At 45.8% G+C, this 23,522-nt stretch overlaps 1 protein-coding gene across 1 annotated transcript in view; it reads right to left on the minus strand.

Annotated features, from left to right (window-relative positions):
- Positions 1-23,522, minus strand: part of STARD3NL (STARD3 N-terminal like) — a 180,856-nt gene that overhangs the window by 86,440 nt on the left and 70,894 nt on the right. Inside the window, exon 4 of the mRNA XM_078688212.1 lies at positions 5,157-5,234. Within this exon, the coding sequence (XP_078544338.1) occupies positions 5,157-5,234 (78 nt within the window). The remainder of the gene's footprint in view (positions 1-5,156; positions 5,235-23,522) is intronic.

Below are 23,522 nucleotides of genomic sequence, written 5' to 3' on the forward strand. Positions count from 1 at the left end.
GGTGCAACAGGGAGTCCTTTTGACACCCTTGCATCCTTGAAATTGCATTCACAATTTGCGAATACCTCATGGGTATTCGCAAATTACAAATGTCTCCCTATTCATAGGCCCGTAGGAATGAATGGGGAGGTATTCCTTATTTGTGTTTCGCAATTAAGGAATATGTAGGATTCACAAAAGTTTTGCAAACCCTACATGCTTTGCGTTTTGCGATTCTCAAATAGCTATTCACAAAAAATCGCTATTTGAGAATCGCAAAACAACATTTTGATACATAAGAGAGTTGTTAAAATTACTGTGCTTATGTAATGTACCTTAGGTTTCTTAATTAGTCTAAAAATACACGTTTCTTATTACTATGGAACTTAGATTGTGATCACTGTTGCATTTATTACCTGCATCCACCAAATAATAATACTAACACATTTTTCAGTTCTTCATTTCTAAGACACATTAGTGAGATCTGAAAGATTATTACTCAGGAAAAATCTGGAAAACCTGCAAGAGTTTTTAACTTATGGTTCACAAATTCCTATTTTAACCTCTACAAGGAGACCATACTGTCATGCTGATCTAGGGCTGACTGAGACATCTCAGAGCCATCCAGCTTGGATTCTATTTCAGTTGCACTCAGTCTAACTGGTTCTACATGTTTTGGCATTTAGTGTCCAAAATGACTTACAAAGATAGATGTACAATTGCTCCTTGAAGTCCTTCTTTAATTTATCACTTCACGGTTCTCTTAAAAACTACATAAAATGCATAAGTCGGCTTCAGGCAACACTTTACTTCCATAACAGGAGGGATTACTTTAAGACTGATATGAGATATAACACACTACATCAAACAACGAGAGAGGCAGGGTGTAAATAATCACTCTTTTACCCCTAGTTACAGCTATTAATCAACAACAGAAGAGTGATCAGTACCAAACACCTCAAGAGAATTCTCCAAGGAAAAGGAAAAAGTTGAACCTGGTGAGAAAAATAACACAAAGGTAAATTATAAAAAGAACCCTCACTCACCAACCTGGTGGTGACATGCTTCATCACTGGGTTCGCACTGGAAGGACCGAATGTCCTCCCAGTGTGCTTCCACGCCTGGTTACAGCGGAGCTGGTTCTTTTGTGTGTTGTTATAGTGAAAAACCCAAATGTGCTAAGTGCGTGCAAAACATTTTTTTTATAAAATGCCTATTTGTGACTGCCAACTACTTTATTAATAGTCCAACCCGCATTAGTAAAAACAAGTGGTGGTGAAACTTCTAAAAGAGTTTCTTTATTTGAAAACCCTTAGTCCTATGTAAATTTGGTCAAATTTGGTCAACATGTTTCAGCTTTTAGAGCCAAAATCGCTCAGCATTCGTCAGGACCATGAGTGATATCCACCGGCGGTGTGCACGCGCTAAGGTGCACCCAACCGTGAGGAAAATTGTGTGAAAAAATAAATAAATAAATGCATCACGGATGTTAACCGTGATGGCACTCACAGTTATTTACTGGGGCCTTGTACTTGTGAAAGGAAAAATCTTCAGAATTACCAAAAGTGAATCTTGCACATGATACCCTTTCTACCCAAGATTAGTTCAAGAGCAAATAAAATTTGATATTTACCTGCGCATTTTTAAACAAAAATTTTTTGCACGCACTTAGCACAATTGGGTTTTTCACTATAACAACACACAAAAGAACCAGCTCCGCTTTTACCAGGCGTGGAAGCACACTGGGAGGACATTCGGTCCTTCCAGTGGGAACCCAGTGATGAAGCATGTCACCACCAGGTTGGTGAGTGAGGGTTCTTTTTATAATTAACTTTTGTGTTATTTTTCTCACCAGGTTCAACTTTTTCCTTTTCCTTGGAGAATTCTCTTGAGGTGTTTGGTACTGATCACTCTTCTGTTATTTTTGAACACGACGACTAGCAGCACATCTTAATGATAACAGGAGCAGGATGCCTTCTTAGTTTACCAATAATAAAGTGTTTAGAAAATGAGTACATATGTCGGTATGTGAAATTGTATTAAACCAACAAGAATGGCCAAAATTTAATTTGCTAATAAGATCACTTAGAGACCCTCTTCCCCTTTCTCCGAATGTCCCTCCCACACTCTCCCTTTGCTCGTCCTTCAAAGCTGCTTTCACTCTTATTTTCCTGTCAAGTTCTGTTCCACCTCTGCTTTACTCATATTTGGACCATCTGCTCCTTTACTGCTCCCTGCATATATATCCATTTTCTTTCCTCCCTCCTACTTTCTCCTCTCTTCATTTTTTCCACTTTTCCTCTCATTTACCTCCCCTTCTTTACCTTAAAATCTCTTCTCTCTTCCATCCTTCTACCACCTCTATGTCCTTTCTCCATCTTGCCTTTCCCTCTCCTGACCACACATCTGTTTCTAGGACCTCTGCCTCTTCCTTATTCCTCTTTCCCTTACTTCCCACTCTGGCTCTTAATCGTCCCCACAAATCTCTCCATCTCCCTCCATATCTCTCCATGTTTCTCTTTCCTTCCTGTGCTCCTCGCTCCCCTTTAATCTCTACCTCTGAGTCTATCAGCTTTCTATATAGGGCTAGCTTAAAAGAGATTTATCAGTAAGATGTATTTATTTTAAGAGTACAAGGACAACCGTATAAGGAAAATCAACCTGTCTGGATTAGCCAGTGCACCTAATCAGTAATATTTATTGGTTTAGGAGCGCAAGGCAAACCTTCAAAGGAAAACCAACTTGTCTTGTTTATCAAGTGCACCTAATCAGTAATATTTATTTGTTTTAAGAGTACAAGGAAAACCTGCTAAGGAAAATCAACTAAACATGTTTATCCGGTGCACCATGATTATAGTCTTTTGAAACAAAAAAGTCAGTGGGAGGGACAAATTCAGTCAGAAAACCTCTACATATCCAAGAGAGGTGTTTATTCCACACAACTATAGGACAGGTAGGAACAACCTAACCACATAAACCAGCGAGTCCCTTTTTGTGGATAACTAGTTGCACACCTCCCCGAGGCAATGCCCCAAAGATCAATAATCCAGAACTGCATCACCCAAAATTTTGTTAGGGTGTGGTAAAAATGTGATTATTTATTATTCTTTACAATCTCCTTCATGAAATACAGCCAAATAGCCAAAGTGTTTCACCATATTACCAAGGGTTTCCTCGGGGCTTATCATCTAATGCTGACTGAAGGGCTGGACCCACCTGCCTTCATCCCAGGCTACACAGAGTGACTCCAAGGGTAAGTTGGCTGTCCTCCAGTATGAACTACAGGGACACACAAAACTACCAGAGACCTGCACTGCAACTGGACCTACCAGCTGGCCTCTGCTGCATTGTGTCCTGGTCCCTAAGAGGTACCCCCAGGTCCTGGACCCTTGGCTGGCATCAGTTAGAGCTCATCCACAAGAAAAGGGCCAAAGTCCTATGGTTTGGGCTCTTCCCGACACCCAACCTGCTCTTGGTGCCAAAAGCCTCCTCCTTGAGGCCTCCTCCAACACAAATGGGATGTTCGCACCAAACTTGAGAAGGTAACTCTTCAGCAGGAGTTACCTGGTCCCTGTCCCTGTACCTGGCCTGAACTTGTGACTTTCCCCCAGTCTAATGAGACAAGACAACCGCCAGAAGAGCTTTCTGCTTCTTGTGCTATTTTCACTTAAATATTTAGAATTCTATATCTCTGGGTCTACAGATTGAAATTTTGTTGTTCAGGTAACATTTTTCTTATTAAAATGTACTCTATGTTTCTAAATTGGTTTCGGATTTTTCTTGTTTTTTGTTTTCACTTTATTTGTGTGTTGCATAAATACTGTCCACATTGCCTCTAAGTTAAGCCTGGCAGATCTTGTGTCAAGTGATCAGAGGTTTAAGCACAAGTTTATTTAGTGACTTTTGTGGTTCACCCTGACAAGAATTGTGGTTGTTGCCAGACTCAGCTTTGCACCTAACTCAACCAATAACCCAACTTCTTACACTCTCTCTCATTATAAAAGAAGGGACCTTGCTGAATATTGGTACTTCTCTCGAAGTTAACATGGATTGGAAATGTTGGCACTGTGCCACTAGGTACAATGCCATCCTGATGTGAGGTGTAGTGTAGTAGTAAGCCTTGAGAAACCAAAGCAAGAGCCCTCCTGAGGCATAATGGCACTGGCCTTGCTGCAAACTACTTGCCCTGTTGCATTACAAGTATAGCAATGCTGCGACGATGTCCTTCATGTTCTTGTTAAAATTATAACAATCAATCAATCATATCATTTGTAAAGCGCACTACTCACCCGTGAGGGTCTCAAGGCGCTGGGTTGGGGAATGCTGCTACTGCTTGAAAAGCCAGGCCTTGAGGAGTTTTCTGAAAGTCAGCAGGTCTTGGGTCAGCAGTAAGTGGATGGGGAGGGTGTTCCAGGTCTTGGCGGCGAGGTGGGAGAACGATCTGCCGTTGGAGGTCGCTCTTCGCAAGCGGGGGACTGCGGCGAGGGCGAGGTCGGTGAGCAGAGCTGGCGGGTGGGGGTCTAGAAGCGGAGTCGTCTGTTGAGGTACGTTGGTCCGGTGTTGTGGAGTGCCTTGTGTGTGTGGGTGAGGAGGTTGAAGGTTATCCTCTTGTTGACCGGGAGCCAGTGCAGTTCTCTCAGGTGGGGTGTGATGTGGCTGCGGCAAGGGATGTCGAAGATCAGACGTGCAAAGGCGTTCTGGATGTGTTGGAGCCATCTCAGGAGTTTGGCCGAGGCTCCTGCGTAGAGGGCGTTTCTGTAGTCCAACCTGCTGCTGACGAGGGCCTTTGTGACCGTTCTTCTCGTTTCAGTGGGGATCCAGTTGTAGATCCTGCGAAGCATGCGGAGGGTGTTGAAGACCTGCTAAGAACTACTGGTTGTCAACACCCTATGTTTCCACCGTAACCCCTTTAAAATCATCCTTAATACCAAAAACAGACTGTTCTGAGTATTAATTTCCATTCTTACAACTTATGAGGGTACAGTGTGACAGCAAAGTATTGGTGTATTTCATGTTTTTGAGTGAGGGTGAGAATGAAATATTTCCTTTTGAGCAGGTCACATGAAATCAATACAGTTTGAATCTCATAGCAGCATTAATAAACCCCTTGTGTGATTTATGTTGCAGGAAGCACAACATAATTCAAATATTTATATAAAAGCAGAATTAATACTTACCGCAACTGCCCACCAATGATGCAGCAGACATGCTGCATACGCAAGAATTAACACACTGAAGCGAAATACCGACAGCAGCTGCATTTGAAAAAGAACATTAAAGCACATTAAACAAGTATGTAACACTTCAAACTGCTCAGATGTTTGATCAAATTAAGAAATACATTACCCTTAACAATAGTAGTGACCAAACCATACAGAACCAAACAACTCGAAATTAATCAAACACAAATTCCTTTAAATTCGAGTAGGGCCCCATGTTTATTGAAAGAGAGAGCAAGTTATTTAATGTAGCATGCAATATGGAGAAAATCAAATCTTGGAGATAGAAATCAGGACAAATTGACATATTTTGGACTCACCATGTAAAATAGCATTTCACTGTAGGAGCGCTTAATTTCTCTTAAAGAATTTACATTTGCTGAGCCTGTCCTCGCCATTTAGTGCCAATTAGTGGTGTTTCCCTAGGGTTGGTATATTATCTCACCTTATTAAAATGCTGGCTGTTGGGGGTGGAAATGCCCGGTAGAGTGTGCAACCCTGTTCCCTTGTGAAAGGTCATTAGAAGTTTTTAGCTTTTCGTCTCGCAACACTAAAATCACATGTTTGTACCTTCTGGGTACTGGTATGAAAACCAAAGTTAGGCGCAGTGGCCTGGATGGATAGACCTAGTGTACTTCTCTTTTGTGAGATTGAATAAAGTAATCTCACATTAAATGGCAGTGGTAGCAGAAAATGATTCATGTTTCTTGTTGCCTTACAGCCTCTCATGTTTTAAAAAGGACAGCTAGTTCTTTTCAAATGATATTCCATATCAAGCAGGGATAGCACAGGTATATTCCCCACCTAAAGTGAGGCAGAATGGGCATAGTTTATGTATGTTGTGCTTTACTGTGTGCAAGCAGGAATCCATTTTGGGACTCCTGTATGTGTATGCCTGACAAAATGAAGGTTTAGGATGAGCCTTTTGGACACAACTGTGATTTGTTGGAGAAGCAGAAAACATTCCTAGTTCCTTTCAAGTGCTACAGGCTCATATATATTGAGGCTGGAGCACAGAACCCCCATGCACAGTGCAGGCACACCACCTGGCATGGCAGTAATCTTCACAGCGACCCCTTCCTACATACTGGAACGCCAACTTCACTCTGTGCATGGGCTACGACCCAATCGGCATGGCAGTGATGCCAACCATGGGTAACTTCACAGCAGACCACCCGGCATATGGGGTAGCCAACTTGAACCTGCATGAGGGCGACAACTCGATCAGTGCAGCAACCGTCTTTTCACACCTAGCTACAGGGGGTCCACACCCCAGAATCACCACTGTACCATGTTCCCTGCAACACTCTCCTCTCCCTCACATGGTCTTGGGAAGCAGGCAAGCAGAGGTGATCCAGGCTCCAGGGGCAGGTGGTCTTGGATTTTCCTCACCCAGCTGGGAGAGTGGCAGGCCTCAGTCCCCAGCCCTGGTCCAGGCAGAAGTCTTGCAGAGCTTCTCCATCTTCCACTACCCGAGAGTGACTGCTTGATAGTTGACAATTTTAGAGGCCTTGAGCTCCCCTTCTTATAGTCCATTTCCAGACACCAAATGTGTCAGTCAGTCAGTCAATGTTATGTTATGTTATGTTATGTTACTATGTTTTTGTATAGCGCAAATCACCACTGGTCTCTAAGCGCTTTCACAGAAAAAAGTACACACCACACTGCCAACCTCGATGCCCTCCGCCATCAAACAGACAATTAGGGTGCTGATGTTATCTTTTTAAACAGGTAGGTCTTTAACTTCTTTCTGAAAGAGAGTAGCGCTTAGTCCCCTTGCAAAGTTGCAGGTAGCTCGTTCCAGATTTGCAGAAGGAGTACCGACAAAGCTCTGCCACCCTTAGATTTAAGATTAAATCTGGGTTGAGTTCATTTACAGGCTTTGCCAGAGCACAGAGCTCTACCCGGGGTGTACTTCCTCAAACGATCTTTAATGTACTTGGGGGCCTCTCCATGAATGGCTTTATGGGCTATACAAAGACATTTGAACTGCACTCTATATTTGATAGGCAGCCAGTGCAGCTTCAGGAGAAGGGGGGGTCGCGTGAGTTCTCCTCGGTAGGGGAAAAAATCAGCTTGGCCGCATCATTCTGCACCACCTGCAGTTTCTTCAAGAGTTTCTGAGGGAGACCTAAATACAAAGCATTGCCGTAGTCCAGCCGAGAGATAACTGTGGCGGACACTATAGATTGCAATGTCGGGACAGAGAGGATGGGCACCAATTTCCGGAGTTGCCTGAGCAGGCCTATGCAGGAACCTACCACCGCCGAGACTTGAGGGGCCATAGATAGGTCTGCGTCAATTTTCAATCCTAAGCTTTTGACCACTCTTCCTGGGTTTGGCACCTCCCCTAATTCTGGGGGCCAGAAAAGTTCGCACCAGGGACTTTCTTGTTTAATGATGACCAGCACCTCAGTTTTCTCTGCGTTAACTTTTAGAAGATTGTTTGTCATCCAGTTAACGGTGAATCTAAGCAGATTCTTTACAGAGTCTTGTGCCTGGCTGGTGTTCTCGAGCTGGACTAGCAGTTGAGTGTCATCCGCGTAGTTAAAAATTTGGCAGTTCCTCTGCGTAAGTTCCTCCACTAAAGGTTGGAGATAGATATTAAATAACAGTGGGGACAGTGCAGACCCCTGGGGAAAGCCACAGGTCACCGCACTAGCACAGGATACATGGTCTCCCATTTGCACTCTGTGAGTACGGCCAGTGAGGAAGGATTTAAGCCATTTGAGTGCTTGCCCTGTAATTCCTAATTTCGAGATACGATTCAGCAGAATGGCATGGATGACCGTATCGAACGCTGCTGACAGATCTAAAAGAATCAGGGCGCACGGCTGTTTATTATCAGCCCTGATTCTCAGATCGTCAACAACCGTGGCCATCACCAGCTCCGTGCTATGCTGTGACCTGAAGCCTCCCTGTCTTGGGTGGAGTAGACCATGTTCCTCCAAATAGCTGGCCAGAGTGTTCTAGACCTGCTTTTCCAGGATCTTTCCCATGAACGGAAGTTGGGAAATAGGCCTAGAATTTTTTAAGGCCTTGACATCCACTCCTGCTTTTTTCAGGAGAGGGATGACCCTGGCTTCCTTCAGATTCGCTGGCAGGTAGCCTGAGTCCAGTGACTCATTCAATAGGCTCAGCAGCTGCCTTTCTAGACCAGGCAAGGCCATTTGGAATATTCTCGGGGCAGGGGTCTACGCTGGATCCTGATTTAATTTGATACGCAATTGTTGCCAAACTCCCTTCATCCAAACCTGGGATGCTGTTCAGATTCCACGCCAACTCCTGGGGATTAGGAGGATCTAGGGGAATAGGGTCAATCGGAGTTCTTGCAAGATCCCCAATGATATCCTGCACTTTCTGGAGAAAGAACGTCTGGAAGGTGTCACCGTCCGGATGGTCATTCATTGGGACTTTACCCTCCAGCTGCGTTAATTCTCTCAGGATGGAGAAGATCTCCCTTTGCTTATTCCCCGCACGGCCAATTCTGTCCTCATAAAAGGCTGCCTTCCTCAACAATATATCAGCCTTATATTTCAACAGAAGTTCCTTATAGGTTTCAGACTCTGCCTGGCTATAATTGAGTCACCACTTTCTCTCAGCTTGACGCAGAGCTTGTTTTTTCTCTCTTAACGAGACATCGAACCAAGGGGCTCCTTTTCCTTTTGCTCTGGTCCTCTCTGTTCGTTCAGGGGCAAGCGTATCAAAAGCAGTCCGAAAGCAGGACATAAATGCTGTAATTTGAGAGTCAAGGTTTCCTTCCCTTCTCTCTAGGGGTGGAATGGTGAGAAGCGTGGACAGCAGAGATTCCGCTTTCACCTTCTTCCAAGCTCGAACCTTTCTCCAGAGAGGATCAGATGATACAGGAGAAGAGTCACACGGAACCCAGCATTTAATCATAAAGTGGTCTGACCATACACACGGGCTGACATCGGTTATCTCTGCCCGGGGCATAGAGGACCAAATCAGGTCCAACGTGTGTCCATTAACATGTGTAGGGCCTGTGACCAATTGTAACAGGTTGAGCGAGGACAGGTTAGATTCAAACCCTGCCTCTGTAGACTCTCTGGGTACCTTATCCCAGTGATAGTTGAAGTCCCCAACCACCAGTAGGTACTTATATCTTGATCCTAGGTCAGGTAGAAACTCCAGAAAGGCTTCGTTAAAGTCTGGGGAGCTTTTAGGAGGGCGGTATACTACTAACAGCATAATGCAGGAGGATTTCAATGACATTTTTACACCCAATAACTCTGCACTATCACAATTTTCGGCGACAATCTTTGTCACCCTAAGAGTTTTTTTTAAATAGTATTGCAACCCCCCCCCCCCTTCTGCACTCCTCGGGGCGGTTATACCACATTGCGTCATATTCTAACGATAACGCGGCCAGAATGTCAGGGGTAGATGATGCCCCCAACTTTATTTTGACTCAAACGACCCATAAAAGAACACACGACAAAAATTTAAAACAAGATAATTGCAGATCACAATGCAAAATGCATGGAATGAATTTCAATCTTTATAATACATTTGCTGATAGTAAAGTGCCACCTAGTAAAGACGAGACCAAGGAAACAAAAAACTCCAAATTGTCCGTAAAAGAGGACACACAAGAGAACCCAAAAGTTGCCCAGGATATCTTGACGGCTAATATTCAAATATGCATATCAATCAGAGTTATTTAGATCTATATAAATCCGTAATAATAAAAACCCGCCGCTTGGGCAGAAACTTGTTAAGAAAAAAAAAGGACAGCTGCGAGTAAAAGCCCTCAGGAATAAGAATCAGTCATAAAAGGCATTATAAAGAAAAAATAGTCAATACTCAAAGTGCAAGTGCAATGTTCATATAAGATTAAAATAATGCAATTAACAAAAAAAACTTTTAAGCTCAGAGATTTTTAAGGCCCCACAGATAAAACTAATGATAGCAAGACAGCCTAATTCTGACTAGGCATAAAAGGCGAGAAAAACAACTATTGTGAGTTCTGACTCTAAAGGACTGCAAGATGGGTCGTAAAAAGGGCCTTTTAGGTTGGATGTGAAAGCCACAAAAAACAGGAAGTGGGCGACTGTTTGTTCTGAGATGCCAACAAAGGGACAGGGTGGTAAACTGCAGAACCATGATCCCTGTTGGGGGTGCGCAACTAGGAAATGTACCAAGACTAGCCTAAAACGGGTAAGATAGACCCATGTAATTTAGGGTCTGAGTCTTTGAAGTTTATGCTGGGGGTCAGCTTCCTTTTGAAGTGCCCCCTCTTCTGCCTTGCCCTTACTCCAGAAAGCAGTCGGTCACAGCAGGAACAACTCCAAATCTGATAGTCCCATAACACAGGCCATAGGAGTGACTAGAAGTTCACCCGGTATGTCAAGCAGTGATATTTGCATTGCAAGGTTAACCGAGGGTTATAACCCACCTGCGCTGAGCAGGTGGCATATGGAAGCGTGGAAGCTACGCAGGCGAGAGCGGTGTTGAGGGTGATAGAGGACCGGGGAGACTAGTGCCAGGCAGAAGGGTCGTAAGAGGGGACGAGCAGTGGCACTTGCGCCTACCGGCACTGCCCAACCTTCATGCAATTTTATCTACTGCATTTTGTTGCCGATAAAATCGAACTGTTGCTCCTACAAAGTCCAGATGCAGGTGCGAGAAGACTAGCTGTGATCAGTGGTGTACCACCCATGGATACCACTCCACCAACTATTAATCAGGGACAATGTAGCAAAACATGCACAGCCCAACTAAAAAACTTTTTCCATGCGAGTGACTTCTTTAAGCAGAACTCACTTATGAATGCCAATAGGACATTCTGAGGTGACACGTGCAGAAGTTACTCACAGTATGTGGACCTTAAGAATTTGTTATTGCCACCTGCATGTGTAAATGTGAGTGACCGCAGAAGATTCACAATGATATAAGGAAGAGTAATGCAAATGAGGTGAAAACTAAAACAGTCATAACTTCTGGGGCATTCACAAACATTTGTAATATATTCCCCGCACATACCTGCACATTTTTACTTACATGTCCTAGATCCAGATGTAAAAGCTACTGAAAGGTGGAAAGCTTCATCCTCAAGCTTTATTTTTAGAAGGTAGGAGGAGCAAGGGAACACATATGCCATATATTCTAGGATATAATACTTACTTTGTTAATCAGACTTTAAGGTACAGGTCAGCGTTGGATAGACCTACGTTAATCAACATTTTCTTGTACAGAGTGACAGTGCAGGAAAGGAGTTTTATTATAGACCTGGGTGAACCTGTCAAATAAGGCTTCACTAAAACATGTAACTGGGATTGAACAGTAAATCACAAATTCCATCAAAATATACAATGATTTTTTCCTTGGTGGGGTGTTCCTCATTGATTTACAGTGGAGGGGTTCATGAGTATTCATCTAGTCAGCACGTGTTTCACCACATTGTGGCATGCAAGCCAAGTACTTCCCCAAGGCAGTAGGATTGTGATAATTCTATATTATAGTGAAAGTGTGGACTGATGTTAAGTAAAGGAAAAAAGCAAGAACCACATTGTAGGTGGAAAAGGAAAATCGGTATAATATGGTTGTTTGAAATAATGGAAGATATGCAAAAGAAGCAGAGAGAGTAAAAGAAGTAAATGGATTGGGCATGGTAGAATGTAAGAAAGAAAAAAATTTGCCATCAAAGAAGTACTTGATGGTAAATAAATTGTGAAATGGTAGAATATAAAATAAATAGAAACTGTTGAAAAAAGGATTCCTTGATAGATACAATAAGGAACATCTGCATACTTTAAATCTAAGATGGTCATTAAGATGCATTAAAGTCAAGTGACAATGGAGGAAGTGTCTATGTGGAATAAAAGGAGAGTGGTGAAGGTGAGATAAGGAGAGCATGATAGAGAAGGAAGAATGATTGATGTATTCTGGGTAAAGGAAGAAGAAACTACTGAAGAGCTGATACAAAGCAGAACGTCTGGAGGAAAAACCAGCATTAAAGAAATATGAAGGCTATGCTACGTAATCTTCTCAGCTTTTATATTCTTATTTTTATGTTACAGGTTTAATATTACGTGATTTTGCATTTGTTTTCAACCTTTGCTACTCTATCTATATTTTAAGTAGTTAAGTGTAATTATGTTTTTCGGTCTGAATAATGGGAAAACGCAAGGTGCATGCAAGGCATGCTATAGAAGTTGAATTCAAAATTCAGAAAGAAGTGCTTTGTGATAGCCCCGCCTACCTTGATCTATGAGTGGCAGTTGCTGTCGGATGAAGTTAAGAGCGTCTGTCTGCTAAGTTTCACTGCCAACAAAATATTGTCCAAGTTCCGAAGAAACCACTTTAATTGCTTACCCCACATGGGCTGCAACAAAGAGAACCACCCCATTTGTAAGCAATACCTGCGTAACCTCACTTGTCCCTGCCCCACAGTTATCTGCTCCATTTCTGTTAGGAAACTTACACTTCACTAAATTAATACATAATATATTATTTATGAGGGCTATAGGTAGTCATAATGTAATGAAATTATAAGGACAGCAGCCTAAATCGCATCCTTTTGACAGCCCCTCATTTACAAATTGATCTAAAGAGCTTCTACAAAACATAAATGGTTTGTAGAATGTGACAAAATGCACCTTTTGGCATGGTCATCCTCATGTTTTGAGGACTGGTGTTGCTGTTTTTTTTTTTTTTATCTGTGCACTGGGATACTGCTGTCTAGCTCCCAGTGTATGTGCTGTGATCCTTAAAACATGGTAAAATTGACTAATTCCCAATAGGCATATTTAACTTTCCAGTAACTCCAAACTATATGGTGCAGGAAAATAAACCAATGGCATAGGCAGTTACATGTCATCTATGTACTGTAGCACCTACTATGCCATTCACTAGGTAGAGAAGGAAAACATATATGTATTTAGCTCAACATGTGTTAGCGAGAAAGCTGTACCTTTTAAACCTTTGGCCAAAACTGTCAACTTAAATCTTTTTCACACAATGAATCCTAATTTTAAATATGAAATAAAGTCACCCCTATGTAGGCCATGAGCCTACTAGATATTTTCACTGTTTATGGCAGAAGCTGTTGCTATGAGACTGAAGTGCAAAAAGTGTAATTAAAATACCGTTTTTCCCAACTTGGGTTTGGTATAGGCTACAGCAATGACTTCATTTTGGACCGGAGGCTCGGATAATGCTGATTGTATTAACTCAGCATCCTTAACAAAACATACAAATCATATGAGTCTGTGCAACAACTCAACAAGACAACCATAGATTTTGGAGTGCCTCCTTTTGCCTTACAAATGTCACCTCCAATATCGTATTTATCTACTTGGGGGAAATGTAAAGGAGTCACGTCAAGCTTATATAAAATATTCACATCACATTTATTCTCTCAATCCACTACTAATAATCTTTTTTTTTTAAATATTTTTATTTTCATTTTATCATAACTCAACATGACAATCATGCAATTAACTGCACACATATCCAGTACCCACTCCCACCCCCTTCGGCGTTGTCCACAATTGTTAAAAATCGTCCCAGGGTGACTTGACGTCAACAACATCAGTATTTCCCCCCCCCACATCATCTTATGTACAGGCATAGCTGGTGTGCTCATGGAATTGTATAATCCTAGGCATAAAACAGATCCCTTACAGCCCCCGTCCAAACCATGGTATTGACTCCATTTAGACCAGACCTTACGGAACTTTCTCGGGCACCCTCTAGCCTTATATGTCACCCTTTCGGCGGCCATGTACATGTCCAACCCTCTCCTCCATTCCTATATCTCCGGCGATGCCGAGGACCCCCAGTGTTTCGCTATGTCTCTTTTCGCCACCACTAACGCCAGCATTAAGAAGGTTAGTAAAGGTCTCGTGAGGTCGACGTCATTGGTCATACCCAGCAGGGCCAATTTGGGTTCCGGCTGGAGAGGGATCCCCACCACCTCGCTCAATTCCGCAAAATTGGAAGACCAGTAGTGGCGAATTGAGGCGCACGTCCACACCAGGTGGTAAAAGTCCCCGTCCTCCAGTTTACATTTGAGGCATTTCTTGTTGATCGTTTTCCCCATGCGATAGAGACGCACTCTGTCATAGTAAGTTCTGTGGAGCACATTAAATTGGATAAGGCGCAGTCTGGATTAAATAGCCACGTCTCTGGGGTGCATTAATACTGTGTCCCAGTCAAGGTCGTCCATAGTTCCCACCTCAGTTTCCCAGGTCCGTCGAAGTTTTGCCAGATCGCCTAGCATGTTATTTGTTAAAGTTTGATACATGAGTGAGACCGCCTTCCCCTGTATTTGCTCCTGCAGTAGCCTTCCCTCTATTGCCGCATATTCCAGGAGTTCGGCTAATTGGATGTTCTGGGCCTGCCAAGTGTGTCGCAGATGCGCATACTTGAAGAAGAACTGCGATGGGTGCAGACCGAATTCTGTCTTTAATGTCATAAAGGTTTTCAGCGTCCCCTTGGCAATCACATCCCCTATAGTGGAGATGCCTATGTAATCCCATTTGTGAAAGCCTCTCAGCTTGTTAAGCTCCGTCAACCACCTGCAGTGCCAGAGCGGCGTCTGCCTCGTGGGAGTCTTCTCCCAACCCGTGCATTTCATGGCTTTAATCCATGAGAGGAGGGTAATTACAGTCGCCGGGAGGAGCGGCTCCCTACAAGTGCCACCATATAGATAATACAGTAGGTTTCGCGAAGACATTTTGTGTCGTTCAAGGGCGTAAGTAGGGTGCCCAGCTGGAGCATGAAGCCAGTCGTTAATTGGGGCAATATGTTCCACCCAGTAGTATGCCTCCAGGTTCGGTAGGGAGATCCCCCCCCGCTGTACTGGTGTCTCTGTAGAGTCGTTAGCGCCACTCTGGGTTGCTTCCCCAACCACAGGAAGGCCCTCAGGTCTGCGTGTGTTCTGTAGAGTACAGCTGCAGGGAGTGGATAGTACTCGTTCTGTAGGGCATATGGGCACTTGGGTAAGATAATCATCTTATACATGGCCGCCCGACCCAGGAGTCTGAGTGGGAGCTGCCTCCAGCGATCCATATCCGCAATGGAGTTCAATATGATGCGCTCCACATTACGTTGGAATGATACCGTTCTATCGAGGGTTATATAAACTCCGAGATATTGGAAGCCCTCCACCGTGGTTAGTAATTGTCCCGGGAGTTGCCCCCAGTCGCCCCGTTCCCTGGGGTCGTACAAGACCGACTTGTGCCAATTGATCCGATACCCCGAATGTCTACCATACCGCTCCAACTCGTGGAACAGGGCAGGTAAGGTCGTCGCAGGGTTTGTAATATATAGCAGGATATCATCCGCATATAAGGATATTTTCTCCTGTGTGGGATCCAACTCGGTCCTCGTAAAACCTCCGATATCTGCATTTTGCCGAATCCTAGCGGCCAGTGCTTCAATGGTGAGTGCAAAGAGGAGGGTTCTTCTTCGGATCTGAAACTCTCTTGACATCCTCCCATTTACTTTGACTCTGGCCCTGGGGCCAGTGTATAGGAGCTGTATCCATTTCCGGTACTTCGGTCCAAAGCCAAACTTCTGCAGGATTCCCTCGAGGAACGGCCAGTGGACGGCATCAAAGGCCTTCTCTGTGTCGAGGGAGAGAAACCAATGGGGCTCCCTCCTATCTTTCACCTCCTGTAACCAGTTGTGGGAACGCCTGAGGTTCAGTCTGGTAGCCCTATCAGGGAGAAATCCCGTTTGGTCCAAGTGTATCAGATCTGGGATCACAGACCTTAGTCGTTGCGCCAGGATGGTCGCCAGGAGCTTCACCTCCGTATTGAGGATGGAAATGGGGCGGTAGGATGCACACTCTTCCTTCGGCTTCCCCTCTTTATGTAATGGGACAATGGTCGCCGTGGTGAGGTCGGGGGGGGAGTCCCTCTTCCCTTAGGGCTCCTTCAAAGAGTCCCTTTAGATGGCAGGGCCAGGAGATCCGCAGAGCGTTTAAAAAATTCAGCCGGGAAGCCATTGGGCCCCGGTGTTTTGCCTGGGCGCAGTCGTGCGATAGCGTCTGAGATATCATCTAGGGTGATGTCAGATTCCAATGCATTGAGTGCCTCAGGGAGCAGCGCTGGTAGGTCCACTTGTTCCAGATACAGTATGGCATCCTCACAAGTTCCCAATTCCCTGGCTGTATAGAAGTGTTCGTAATGCGTGGCAAATGCCTCAGCGATTTGGGCATCAGACCTGACCATCGTCCCATTAGGAGCCCAAATTTGTTCCACCCATCTGGCTGCCCGTTCCTTCTTGCTCAGCCACGCAAGTAGTTTACCCGATTTGTCCCCCACATCGTATAGGCGATGGAGGGTGGCCAGTGCTTGAGTCTTGGCCTCGCCCGTCACTAGTTCCCGATAGTTCTTCTGTCGGTCTAGCAGCCTCCGTAGAGTCTCCGCATTCCTAGATGTCTGGTATACCCTCTCTAGCTCCATGATCTACGCCTCCGCTGTCGCTACCTCGGAATGGAGTTTCCTCCGTTCCTCCGCAAGTCTGTTCTGTATCCTATCCCGCATTACTGGCTTCATTGCTTCCCAGAAGATCACGCTCGACTCAACTGTTCCCTCATTTTCTGCGATATATACCGTCAGAACTGCCCTCAGGCCTCTCAGGACACTCGCGTTTTGCAGGTCCCATGCTGCTAGGCGCCATGAAGCCCTGTCTAGATTTCTCTCCAGCCCCACCTTAGCCAGCAAAGGGGAATGGTCGGAAATCCCTCTCGCACTATATTCCGCAGTATCATCCACTGTTAAGTGTTGCCTAGCTACAAATACATAGTCTAGCCTCGAAAATACCTTGTGTGCACCCGAGTAATAGGAGTAGGCCCTCTGAGTGGGGTGCAACCATCTCCACACATCCGTAAGTCCTATATTATCAATCAGTTGGGATAGGGGGGTCCGAGTTGCCACCCTAGGGGCCGTTCCCGACCGGTCCTGCCCCAAGTCCATGACATCATTGAAGTCACCCCCCAGAATCTGAATGGTGTCCGCCGTGTCTAAGAGTATGTCAGCCACTCTCCGGAGGGTATTCGCCTGTAGCTTCGGGGGGCATATACAGATATAATCGTGAATGTTCGTCGATTCCACGTCCCCTTGACCCCCAGATAGGTCCCCAGTTGATCGATCCATGTACGGGTAACGCAAAACGGGGAGGTCTTTTTGATAATGATGGCAACCCCCCACGATTCAGTGGTGTACCCCGCGTGTGCTAGGACTTTGTGTCGGCCCCTCGCTAGAAAGGCACAGTTAGACCTTTGAGGCGAGTTTCCTGTAGTAGGATTATGTCTGGATTCTGTCGTTTGATGTAAGTGTTCACCAGCCCTCTCTTAATCTTGTTGCCAAGCCCGTTGACATTCCATGTCAGAACGTTGAACCCTCTGTGTTCCTGAGGCTGGGTGTCTTTGTCACCTGCCATTCAAGGTCTTAAATTGTGAGGTGCAATCGGCCTCAAGTGTGGAAGTGTTTCGTGAAGCACCGCAATGTGTGTCCGCGTGTACATGACGTCCCTCCCCCTCCCGCCCAACTCCCTCCCCCAACAGAACTGTAAACTGCCCCAACTCAGCCCCTCTCCCCCCACCCCACCTTCCTCCCCCAGCATACCCATCAACTACCTCCCTTCGATAGGTCTTGTTGGTGGGAAAAGGTCTGTCGCCCACCCTGGTGTCTCCCTCTCCTACCGGTCTACCCCAACTTGTGTATCACACTACAGCCAATGAGGCCGTGTAGCGCCAAGGCCACTGTATTGTGTGGAAGTTCGTTCTAGGGGAAAGAAACAACCCCCAAAAGAAAAACAGTCAAAAGAAAACACATTAATGATAATAAATCAAAAACTCAGGAGACGTGTGAGTCACTTGCGTGCTCCATGTGGTCTAGCCGGCATCTATTCCATCCACCTTCTATAGAGTTCAAGATTTGCGGGAATCAGTCTCCCCCTGAATTGGGGTCTCAGCCATGGCGGATCCTCCCTCCAGTTCATGAATAGCTACTACCAGCGGCTGAAGCGACTGTCCTTCCCCTTCTTCAACCTCCGATGTTTCTCCGCCCGTTTTACTCTCCCTTCGCTATAGCGAGGGCTGAAAACCTGGATCCCGCTGGGCTGCCGGGTGGAGGCGAGCCTCTATCCTGTGGTTGCCTTGGTGACCCTTGCTGCGAGGGGTACGGTGTCGCTTGGGTCTTATGTTGTCCCCTTTGTGTTCGCCTCCGCTGCGATTGCACTCTTTCCCACAGGTTGCCTGCGGCACTGCTCGTCGCTGTCTCAGCATGCTCTTTCCCCTCACGGTTCCGGGTGATCGGACGTTCCTCCAGCCACTGCCAGGCATCATCCGGCTGCGAGAAGAAGTGCGTCTCGTCCTTGTAGAATACCTTCAATTTAGCTGGGAAGAGTAGCATGTACTGAATCTTCAGGTCCCTCAGTTTCGCTTTTACCGTATCGAAAGAGCGTCGCGCCTTCTGCACCTCCTGGCTATAGTCAGGGAAGATCATGATTTGCGAGTTTTCAAGTCTAATTTCGCCCAACTTCCTGGCTTCACTTAGAATCAAGTCTCTGTCCGCGAAGTTGAGGAACTTCGCTATGTTAGATCTCGGCCGTCCCCCCACCAGTGGTTTGGCCATGAGTGCTCCGTGGGCCCTCTCGATGATGCAACAGGCGGAGAATGCCGCTCGGGGGAATGTCTCAAGGAGCCAGGCGCGCAGGAACTCCGCCATGTTAGTCCCTTCAATTCCTTCCCTAAATCCCACAAAACGTAGGTTGTTCCGTCGTGCCCTGTTTTCCGCGTCGTCCACCTTCCACAATAGCTGTTTGTGCGCATCTTGTAGGTCCCTGACGTCTTTTCGCAGGTCATGAACCACCTCCTCCTTCTCCCCCCAACCTCGTCTCCGCTGTGGTGACTCTCTCTGTGAGGTTGCGGAAGTCCTGCTGCAGTAAGTTGACTTCTACTCCCACTTCTCCTATCTTCACCTCTAGAGCCGCTCTGGACGCCTAAATGTCCTCCCTAGAGGCCTGTATTGCACCCATCAGGAGGGCGGTGTCTGAGCTAGCTCCTGACTCACCCGCGCCTCCGGGCTGCGACGCTACCGTGAACTTGTCCATCAGACCCTGTTTCTGGGTCTTCGAGACCACGTCCCTCTTCCCCATGGTGGTCTGCCTTCTTTGCCGCAGGGGCGGGAGGGGAGACTCTATGTTCTGCGCCGCTGACCGACGGTTACTCCGGCCCTCCACTTTGTCTGTCTCCGGGTGTGTCGGCCAACGACACCGGTTCTTATGGTACAATTCGTGGTTCCCACTACTATGTGCACTGGTAGAGGCCTCGGAGGCCTCCCTCTCCGCCCGAGAAGTAGTCGCCGTATTGATGGTGTGGAGAGCAATCGGTCCAGGCTAAGGTCAGTGGGTCCCGGTTCTGGGCGCATGCACCGTAGATTCACAGGCGGCTATCCGGCTCTCCGGAGCAATGCCCTCGATCTCAGTGTTCCGTAGGCTAGGCCTCCCTCACTCGGACGGCTCCCAGTCCCAGGGCGGTGACCCGTGTCTCGTTCCAGGTGGTCCTGCCCCATGTCCCCCCGTTTCACCAGGGTCTCCCAGGCAGCGCGGGAGCGGTATTGGTTCTATCTCTCCGCCCCCAGGACTACTGTCCACTTCAACACTCACTGGGAAAATAGGGGGTCGGCCGCCTCTCACCGTCAGTCTCTGGCGTCGGATGCAGTTCGCACTTCTACAGTGCTCAGGAGGTGGGGGTCATGCTGCGAGTCCCCCCCGCGGTCCCCCCCGTGGTCGCTCACCTCCCTGGGCCTACGCGGGGGACCGCTTCCTCAGCTCTGTGTCGGTTTCCGCCGGGCCTGGCAGGTCTCACTCGGTGCCCGGCTCAGTGCAGGGAGGAGGGGGGAGGGGCTGCGATCGCGGCGTACACCGATGCACCGCTCCCAGGCTCCTGCGGCCAACCCGGTGACTAGCGCCAGTGCAGAGGGTCAGGAATCCCCTCCGCAAGCGTCCGACACAGCAGGTGTTGCTCCGCTTTGCTCCTTCGCTCGGGTTCGGATGCGGATCTCAGTGCTCTCAGCGATCCGCGGAGACCGCCGCCATCTTGGGTCCGATCAGGGCTCCGCACCGAGGCAGGGAATTCAGCAGGATTATTCCGTATTAGGCGGCTGCCAGGCGCCCTCCGATGCGGTCGCTGGGGTCAGCCACTGTTTCGCCGCTTATGGGTATGTTTTACAAGGTCCGTGGATATGGAAAAGTGTGTTGGGTCAGTTTGGCTAGCCGGAGCTGGCGCGGAGTGTGTCTCACTCAGCCATGCTGCTAGCCACGCCCCCCCACTACTAATAATCTTACGGACAAATGGCAATCACGATTATCCACCACTTACAGTGACCAAGAATGGATAGATTTATTACTCAATTTAGGTAAAGGTGCCCGGGAATCCAGATTGAAATTTTCTTTATTCAAATTACTCCATGAATGGCACTGGTCCCCAGTAAAGTTGAACAAGGCAGGATTACTTCCACATACGAATTGCTGGAGATGTAATAATTATGGTTGCGATATCATGCATATTTTATGTGGATGTCCCATGATTCAATCTTATTGGCATTACATAGGCCGGACATTAAGTCGCACTGTTTCATTACAACTACCGCTTTCACCTTCCACAATTATATTACATGATTTCAGATCCTTTCAATATCTTTCTAAACCTCAGAGTAGACTTCTGCATACTGCATTAGCAACTGCCAAAATCTGCATACTCAGATTATGGAAATCTCCAACTCCACCATCTCCAGAATCCCGGCTTACAACAATGATACATACTGCTTCCCATGAAAGAGTTATATATAATGTAAATAATCAGTTGGATCTGTTTAATCAAATTTGGGCCCCCTTGTTCACACTAGATGATGCTTCAGTGAGAGATAGTGATTCTACTTCTATGCAACATACCTATACATTTTCATCTATTATCAATTTCAAAGATCTTTTCTATTTTTTATACTATCTTTTATATCTTGCAAGGAAATTATTTCATTGGATATGTTTACAGTTTTCCTCTTCTATCACATTGTTAATATGATATTCAGATTATAATGGTTTTAGTTTTTTATGCTTAGATTGATGTTATTATCCTCTCTTATAATATAAACATATTGCTTATCTTATTTAAATTTATATTGTATAATTTAGATGTTACTATATTTGTCATGATTTATTACCTTTTTACTTTCTAATGTGTTGACCTACAGATAGTGTATTTTATCTAATGAAATGTTTATATAATTAGACAGTGTAATTAACATGCTACACATTTTCCTTTCCATAGTATATTGAAATGAGTTCATGTAATTTATTATTTATTTCACATATGGACTAGTATACTGTTATATATTGTATATGCATTGTTCTTGAACATGAAATACTAATAAAAAATTATAACACAAAAAAAGACAACCATAAAGTAAGTCCCATATATTCAACATCAAGGAGAAGTACTTTGACGTTGTTCGCTGCTCAGTAGCCAGATAAGTGCTTTTCCTTAATGTCTTGGAAACTGTTTATTGTTCTACACTGTATGCCTTATTTGAACATTAATTATGTGACCTTTGTACTGCTAGCACACATGTTGGGCTCTCCCCGCCTAAAATGCGCTTTCCCTGGTACGATACGGCATGTTTTCTGCTGGGGGCATGCACGACAGAAGAGTTCAAGGTGCGGCCGGAGCCTAATGGGACTGACTACAGGGTGTGTCAACTAATGCCGTTGCAGGGCTCTCCCCGCTCCATCCCTGCATGCCTCGCTATCTAGAGCGAGATGCACAGACCAACGGCAGTGTTGGGGGAGGCGCACGGCATACGTGCGGCCTCCCGAAGGACTCCTGGTATTCCTTTGAGCTCAATGAGATAAGCGAGAGCCTGAAAATGGAGGGCGCGCGTCTGTTCCTGAAAGGAAGACGCACCTCTCCTTGTGGCTTTCTTGCATTACGCAAATTCTTTGGTGCGCGTCTCGTGTCTCTTTCCCCTTCCGCTCTCAGTGAAGGGCAAGCAGTGTATCGAGCGCACAAGATGACACGAGTTCGGCATATTTTGCCTCAATTGTTTATTTTTTTCGCCTGATAAGCAGTTTCGCCTGTGGACCTTTTTCGCCTTAAGGTTCGTTGTATTTAAAGGGCCGGTCTAAAGTTTATATGAGTAGAGCCAACAACTATTGGCTAATCCAAATTTGCCTGGGCCGGCTAAGGAGTGGTTTATATCGTTTTTCCTCAGTATTCCTGACTATTTACTTCTATCTTCACCAGTTCAACCATGGCAGATGCTTTTGCTGAATACTGGGAGTCTGTTGAGGAGAAGCAGATCAGTCTCCCTATTCATGAGGAGCTTGTGGATGCCATAGACACATTCCTGAAGAGGGTGGTCTCTTTGGCTCTGGAACCCGAGTCAAAGAATCATTAAACTCACAGTGAGACACAGTTTATTACCAGCCACTGGGAAAGGCCTGAGGCTTGAGCCTCCTAATAGCAATCGGAGGGCCTTAAAGGGTAAAAAGAAGACCAGACCGAATGCCAATATTAGAGACTCCTTTACCTCCTCCGACGCCTTTAAGAGGATTTGCTAGGCTTTCCTGAAAAGGCACCTGGATGCTCTGATGGGTTGGAAGATTAGAGGGGACTTTGGGAAGTCCCGGGCCTTTTGACACATGCTACCTCCCTCATAAGAAAGGCATGGGTAGATTCTACTGTCAAGAGATATAGTTTGGCATGGAGGAGATGGTCACGCTGGTATATACAAAGGGATATTGATCCCATTGGGGCATATGTAGAGCATACCATCAATTTATTGTCTGAGTTGGTGGACAAGGGGTTGGCATTTCACACTATCAATGCAAGCAAAGCGGCAATTTCTGAGGGTAATATGCCTCTTCATCCACCCATTGGGATGTTAATGTAGTACTCAGAATGCTGCACTCATGGCAGGATAATCAATATTTGTCTTGTAAGGAACTAACAGGCAAGTTAGCAATCCTGTTATGCCTCATTTCTTATAAAAAGAGTTTCTGAAGTTCATACCCTAGATATTACAACACGTATGTTTACACCTGAAGGGCAGTCATTCACTGTTTCAGGACGTACTAAAACCAATACTAGGGTGGTTCCTTATCCTGCTTTCCCTGGTCATGCAAAATTGTGTGTGGCCCAGTGCCTGGCAGTATATCAAACTATGACTGAGAAATATAAGCTGCCTGTGATGATTTCTATCAATAAGCCTTTCAAGCCGGTCACGCCTGCGACTATCGCCTGTTGGGTGGGATGGGTCCTGCAAGAAGCAGGTATTGATATGTCCTCCT

Source organism: Lissotriton helveticus, chromosome 4_1 (genome assembly GCF_964261635.1).
Source record: "Lissotriton helveticus chromosome 4_1, aLisHel1.1, whole genome shotgun sequence".
In the NCBI taxonomy this organism is placed as follows: domain Eukaryota; kingdom Metazoa; phylum Chordata; class Amphibia; order Caudata; family Salamandridae; genus Lissotriton; species Lissotriton helveticus.